Source organism: Limulus polyphemus, unplaced genomic scaffold, assembly GCF_000517525.1.
Source record: "Limulus polyphemus unplaced genomic scaffold, Limulus_polyphemus-2.1.2 Scaffold8363, whole genome shotgun sequence".
NCBI classification, from domain to species: Eukaryota; Metazoa; Arthropoda; class Merostomata; order Xiphosura; family Limulidae; genus Limulus; species Limulus polyphemus.
Window position 1 is genome coordinate 9,115 of NW_013673973.1, and position 7,763 is coordinate 16,877.

The 7,763-nt window shown below is 33.4% G+C and overlaps 1 protein-coding gene across 1 annotated transcript in view; it reads left to right on the top strand.

Annotated features, from left to right (window-relative positions):
- Nucleotides 1-7,763, top strand: part of LOC106475293 (arrestin domain-containing protein 3-like) — a gene marked incomplete at its 5' end in the record, with an annotated part of 18,903 nt that overhangs the window by 6,813 nt on the left and 4,327 nt on the right. The window contains 3 exons of the mRNA XM_013935985.2: nt 626-728; nt 1,037-1,293; nt 5,991-6,198. Coding sequence (XP_013791439.1) covers nt 626-728; nt 1,037-1,293; nt 5,991-6,198 — 568 coding nt within the window. The remainder of the gene's footprint in view (nt 1-625; nt 729-1,036; nt 1,294-5,990; nt 6,199-7,763) is intronic.

Consider the following 7,763-nt stretch of genomic DNA (forward strand, 5'->3'; position numbering starts at 1 on the left):
TTTCTTTTCTCGTTCTTCTTGTTTATTTTCTCGTTCTTCTTGTTTCTTTTGTTGCTCTTGTATTGCTGCCATCAAGTCTGCTAAGCTGTAGTTTGATTTGCCACTTCTTGTTTCCATTTTTTATCCCACTTCTGACACCAATTTGTTACACCTCTGGTCGTTTGTTAATTACTTCAGCGATACAAGTTCTTTCTTAAATAAAACTAGTTTATTCTTTCTCAATACAACTTTGCAATACACTTAATTTCCAAAGTCACTTTAACTTAAACACACGCTATAATTCACAATGATTTACACACGTTACTTACGGCTTGGCTAGATTATCTGTCTCTATTTCTCTGTCTGCTTTTCAATTATCTATCTGACACTTCTCGACGGTCTTGTATATACAAACTAGAGGGCGTCCGGCAAACACTTGAGTCTTCAGGAACGTTCGAGATACTCATTATGTGTTACCGCGTCACGTGACTTCTGCTGTCATAAAAATATGATTGAAAAATGTTTTTTAATGTAGAGGCCACAATAATAATAAGAACTTCTGCATGACAAAAGTGGATTGTAATTAATGTTTTGTGCTGTTGAAAAATGTTTTTTGATGGATAATGGTGATTAATGCTTTCACCAGGTAGCAGTAGAGAACAGTGTAGAAAAAACATTGTGCTGTTGCTGGTGTACCTCAGGGCCCATATCTATGTATGCACGCACAGATAGAAGAGGCTACTGTCCAGGTGAGACATTATTCAACGTCCAGTAATATTGTTTTATAAGTAAATTTAGATCAAAATGATGATTCAACTTCATGTTTGTTTCATTCTATATTGTCAAGTCACACCCTAAATGAAGGGCAAAAATTTCATGTTTCATTCAAGATCATAGTTTTTAATGTTATAGTTATTGAAGGTTACTCTTCTAACATCTAGTTCAGTTTAGTTTTTTGTATCATTTTATGGACTGTATGTATATTTTATTTAGTGTGTTTTTATAACTGTTTCTTACTATACTTTTTATCTTTTTTAATGTTCTGTTTGTTCTGAAGGGGAGTCAATAGCTATCACTGCAGACTTTGAAAATCTTTCCTCACGAATCATCATTCCTCATGCAACCCTTCACCAGACCCAGACATTTGCAGCTGGCGGAAAGTCTCGTTTTCGACACTCAAAGTTCACCATCGTCACAGGGTTAGCCATCCAGCCAGGAAGAACAGCCAACTGGGATTTTCAACTACTAAAAATTCCTGCTGTTTCACCATCCATAATTAATAACTGTTTGATAAGAGTTGATTATGCTGTGAGAGTAAGTTTAAAAATTGATATTATTTGCAATTAATATACTTAATCTGGTTCACCCATACATTTGTAGTCCATTAAAATTGATGATATTGTTACTTCTCTGGTCGTTTGTTAATTTCCGGTATAAATTCTTCAACGATTCACGCACTTTACTTACGGTTACTTGACTCAATTATCTGTCTCTATACCTATCTATCTGCAATTCTATCTCTGCTTTATTTGCCGGGCTTATATACAAAAATAAAGGGCGTTTGGCAAACACTAGTGTTGCTAGGAACAGTCATGATCCTTCTAGAAACTCATGACGTGCTACCAGCGTCATGTGACTTCCGCTGTCGTAACAATATTTTTTCCATAACACTGTTAAAGCTGTTTCCATGAACATTATATTCATAAATCAAATTGTGATATCTCACATGCATTACCTTGCATTTATTACAATTAAATTCCATGTTCTATTTATTTTTCTAATTCACCAAATAATCCTAATCCTTTCGTAAGGCAGCAGCATCCTACTCAGAGCCAACAACACCCAAACTTTAATGTCATCAACAAATTTGAATAATCAAGTGACCATTTCTTGATCTATGTCATTGATGTACATCAAAAAAGACCAAAGGCTCTAACACTGAGCTCTGAGGTACCTCACTAATTACATTACATCAGTTTGACTGAACTCCATTTATAACAAATTTCTGCTATTTTTTATCTAGCCAGTTTTCTTTTCAATGAGCCAACTTATTTACCACACCTATAAAGATAACTTTTCATTAAGCCTTTTATGTGGCATCTTATAAAATATTTTTTTGATAATCCAGATACACAACCTCCACACCCATACCTTCATATATCTGTAAGCAGTAGCCTCTTTAAAAAATGTCAAAAGATTAGTTAGGCAAGATTTGCCCTAGGAAAACCATGCTGACTATTCAACAAAATTTTAAACTTTGTTAAATGACTTTACAAGGTATATTTCATGAGACTTTCAAAAACTTTTCCAACTATTGATGTAGGACTAATAAGCCTATAATTACTGGGACAATTTGTGTCATCTTTTTCAAAAAGAGGAGTAACATTAGCCAACTTCTAATCTTCTTTCGCTTGTCAACTACTCAAGGAACTAGAAAATATAATATGAAGTGACTCACATGTCCAATCCTTTACTTATTTCAAACCCCTTTTGTGTAAATATTACTTGGCTCAGTACTTTGTCATTCTTCAAACATTCCATTTTTTCTTAACGAGCTCATAATTAGTTTGATCATCTTGTTCAACCTTGTTTGCATCTAGAAACTACTTACGTTAAAGAATTTTGCTTAAATCTTCATTAGTAAAAACTGAAGAAAATGCAAAATTTAAGAACCCAGCCATCTCATAAGCATTAGATACAAGCCTTCCATTATCATCCCTCAAATGTCCTATCCCCATCCTAACATCTTACTTACCCTTAAGGTATTTGAAAAAGTCTTACTATTAATTTTTACATCTCCAGCCAACCCTTTTCATATAGTTTTTTAATTTCCTAATCTCGTGTTTAATCAATTCTCTTAATATTTTATAGTCCTCCAAGTCTCTCATTATTGCAGTAAATTTAAACATATATTTATTATACTTTTTTTTAGTTTTATCCTTTATACCTTTTGTAAGTCAACATGTTTTTTACTTGCAGCCATAATTTTTTTTGTGTATAAAGAACATGCCAATCTTGAATATTTAAAAAATTATCTTTAAATGTTTTCCACATTAGTATCTCCAACTAATTCAGTTGCCCAATTTACAACACAAAATTCTTATTTCATCTTTTAAAAATGTAATTCTTTGAAATTTGGAACTAAAGTTTTATTATTCCTGATCTCCACATGCAGCAAAACATGAAATCTAATTGAGAAATGATCACTTGCACCCAGATGTTCTCAAGCCTCTACCCTGTCAACCATTTCTTTATTAGAAGTTTTCAATAAATCTAAAATAGTATTGTTCCTAGTAGGTTCTTTAAACAATTGTTGAAGGAAACCATTTTGAAGAGTTTATAGAGTCATGACTTGACTTTAGTATTTCCCAATCAACATGCCTGAAATGAAAATCTTTCATAATTATAACCTCATTAACAGTTGAATTCTTTATCTTTCTGTACAGTTTCTCCATAATTTCATCAGTCTCATTTGATGATTTGTAATATATTCCAACTAAAAGCCTTCTCTCCTTATAACCATTAATAGGAACCCAAGTAGTGGTGTCATCAAGTTAGCTCAATGCAGAGTTCAGCTTAAAATGTTTTTCTTGAACTTTCAGATGCTTCAGTTATAGCTGTAATATGCAACCATCAATCATGACAACCTTAGAAAAACTTTTGTTAGTTGTAATATGCAACTATCAATCATGACACTTTTGTAAAAACTTTTGTTAGGTATAATATGTAACCATCAATCATGACACCCTTGGAAAAACTTTTGTTAGCTATAATATGCAACCATCAATCATGACTCTTTTGTAAAGACTTTTGTTAGCTATAGTATACAATCATCAATCATGACACCACTGGAAAAACTTTTGTTAGGTATAATATGTAACCACCAATCATGACACCATTGGAAATATTTTTGTTAGCTGTAATATGCAACTATCAATCATGACACCATTGTAAAGACTTTTGTTATATATAATATGTAACCATCAATCATGACACCCTTGGAAAAACTTTTCTTAGCTGTAATATATAACTATCAATCATGACACGCTTGCAAAAACTTTTGTCACATGCTTCGTATAATTTTTGAAATGTTCTGTCATACAATGACACGATGATAATAAATGGTCTTGGCTTTTTACACACAATTGCTTTGTCTAATGTAACAACAGATCCACTCGTCACATGCCAAGAACCACTCCTATAGGTTTCAATAACTGTTCAGCTATGAATACAGATCCAGTTTGGAATTTATTAAAGTTCAAGTGATTTTCCTACTTCATCTGTAATGGGCCCCTTTGTTCTTTGGTTATAGTTTGGAGTTGATTAATGTTCAAGGAATTTCCTACTTCAGCTGTAATGGACCACTTTGTTCTTGGGTTGTAGTTTGGAGTTGATTAAAGTTCAAGGGATTTTCCTACTTCAGCTGTAATGAACAACTTCGTACTTGGGTTGTAATTTGGAGTTGATTAAAATATTGTAAATCATACTTTAATGTATTTAATTCACTTTGACATTTACTAATCCTTTCCATTTGTGTATGCTGGCTTTCTCTCAACTGTTGGAGACCTTCTTCTTGTTTCTTTTTTTTTCCTCCAACAACTGCTGTAAGCTCTCTTCTTGTTCATTTTCTCCCCTCCCCAGCCACTGCTGTAGTCTCTCTTCTTGTTTCTTTTCTCATTCTTATTGTTTCTTTTCTTTTTCCTCTGACAACTGCTGTAATCTCTCTTCTTGTTTCTTTCTCGTTCTTCTTGTTTCTTTTCTTTTTCCTCCAACCACTGCTGTTGCCTCTTTTTTTGCTTATTTTCTCGTTCTTCATGTTGCTTTTGCTGTTCGTGTATTGCTGCCATCAAATCTGCTAAGTCGTAGTTTGATTTGGCACTTCTCCTTTTCATCTTTTTCTTTTTTTTCCATCCCACTCTCTGACACCAATTTGTTACGTCTCTGGTCGTTTGTTAACTTTAGGTATAAATTCTTCCCGAGGAACTTCAGTGATACAAGTCCTTTCTTAAATAAAACTAGTTTATTATTTTTCAATACAACTTTGCAATACACAGAATTTCCATAGTCATTTTAACTTAAACACACGCTATAATTCACAACGATTCACGCACTTTAATTACGGTCACTACCGCTTACTTGACTCAATTATCTGTCTCTATATCTGTCTATCTGCAATTATCTCTCCGATTTATTTGTCGGGCTTATATACTAAAATAAAGGGCGCCTAGAAAAGACTAGAGTTGCCAGGAAAAGTCAAGATCCTTCGAAAATCTCATGACGTGTTACTAGCGTCACGTAACTTCCGATGTCGTAACAGTATATAAGCCTGGCGAGAAAAACCAGCAGATTAGATTAAAGATATAGATAATTGAGTCAAACGAGCGTAGGCGCAGTAAGTAAAGTGTGTGAATCACTGTGATTTATAGCGTGTCTTATAACAGTAGGTAAGTTTAACCTACTGATTGGAAATTCTATGTATTACAAAGTTGTATCGAGCAAAAATAAACTGGTTTAATTAAGAAAGGAGTTGTATCACTGAAGTTCCTCGGAAAGAATTTATACCAGAAATTAACAAACAATCGAATACGTAACATTACTATCCAGGTATCATGCTAGTAGCCCTTCCCTGAACCCTTTTCACAAAATCAATGTCTTTCCTAAGGTAAGAAGCCTAAAACTGAAAAAATAATCCATATTTAGTTTAACCAATGACTTACAAAGAAATGACATTTTTAGGCTTGTATTCAGTCTTTCTCTAGATACAATACTTGTCCTGCCACTAATAACAGCACACTGTTTGAATGGCTTAAGAAACATGCATATTGCAAGCCAAATAATTTTGATATAGCTCTTAGTTTCTTTCTACATTTTCCATTATGAAAGGTTAATTGTAAATGGAGGCACATGTTATCCATCCATGTTATTCTTGTTCATTTATATTCATGACTGACTGAGATGATTTACTAATACAGTGATTTTCCAATTTTTTATATAGTATTTACGTTTTTTAGATCACTCTACAAATCCCAGGAGCTTACAATCTGTCAGTGAACCTACCTATTGTGATTGGAACAGTCCCTTTACGAACACGACCACCAAATTACAGAACACTGCTCTCTGCCTTAGAGGCTTTTCCTAGAATTAATGATTTGGGACTGACATTTTACCCAGTTGCTCCCCCATATAGTGAAGTGGACATGTCCTTATTGCATGATGAACGTAAGTTTATTAATGTTAACAGTTAATAATCAGCATGACATAGACTACTGATATTATAAATTAATATTTATATGAAATGTTTATTGCTCACAAAATTTTATATTAAATGAAATGTTTTCCACACTTTCCAGCACTGAAGTTGGAAATTTGCTCCTAATAAACATTTAAACAGTGTCCATGCTATTGAATTTATAATCACACACTTAGTATTAGTTAAAAACGTTATTTAAGGTGGTTAACAGTTTATCTGTATTTTTACACATTTTATGGAGATTACTAGCTACAGTAATGAACTTAGCAAGGAAAAGGTAAGCTTTTCTTATTGGGACAAGAGTTTTGTTGAGCATAAGCTAGCAAAATTAGGACATACACTCACCAAAGATCACAAAAAATTTAATAATTTTTAATTGGTCTAATTTCTTTAGCTTTGGAAATGTTGTGATCAAGTATTTGGATTGAATAGGAATTATTATTATTAATACAGATGCTAAATGGTAGTAAGAATGTTTATAGATAATCATGCTAAGTTAAACTATAAAGTAACTAAGAAGTTTCTCCTTAAAAGTAACTGAGGCATTTTATTTACTATTGTTACGTATCTAGTCGTTTGTTAATTTCCCGTAAAAATTATCCCCAAGGAACGTCAGCGATACAAGCCCTTTCTTTAAATAAAACTAGTTTATTCTTTCTCAATACAACTTTGCAATACACATAATTTCCACAGTCACTTTAACTTAAACACACGCCGTAATTCACAATGATTCACACACTTTACGTACAGTCACTACCGCTCACTTGACTCAATTATCTATCTCTATATCTCTCTTCAATCTGCTATTATTCATGCCGTCACTCCTCATCTCCGCTTTATTTGCCGGGCTTATATACAAAAATAGAGGGCGACTGGTAAACACTAGAGTTGCCAAGAACAGTCATGATCTTTCTAGAAACTCATGACGTGTTACCAGAGTCACGTGACTTCCGCTGTCGTAACAATATTTATTTACCTAATGTACATACGCAAATATTGTAAAAGTAACTTCAAAATTGTTTAATGTGAAGTTTTATATGTAGGCCTCAGACTAGTGTCACGCCACGTTTCTAGAACTATCCTATTCCTTCGGGAGTGCTCTAGCATTTGCTAGATTGGGGGTGGTCTGGTATATATAAGATGGTCACGGCGTGACGTGACAATGTGTGTGTAGGTAGTGAGTAATTGAACTGCAGTCAGAAAGTATTGTTGAAGTTAACGTCGTTGTTATAGCATTGTTATAGAGCGACTGTTGAAAATAAGTGTATCGGTAAAGTTATATTCAGAAAGAATAAACCAGTTTTATTAAGAAAGGACTTGTGTCGCTAAAGTTTCATGGGAACGAAGTTACGGAAAATTAATTAACAAACGGAGACGTAACAAATTGATGTCAGAGAGTGGGACAATAAAAAAATGGAAACGAGAAGCGGCAACTCAAACTACAGCATAGCAGACTTAATGGCAGCAATACAAGAACAGCAAAAGAAACAAGAAGAACGAGAAAAGAAATTACAACAGTTGTTAGAGGAAAAAG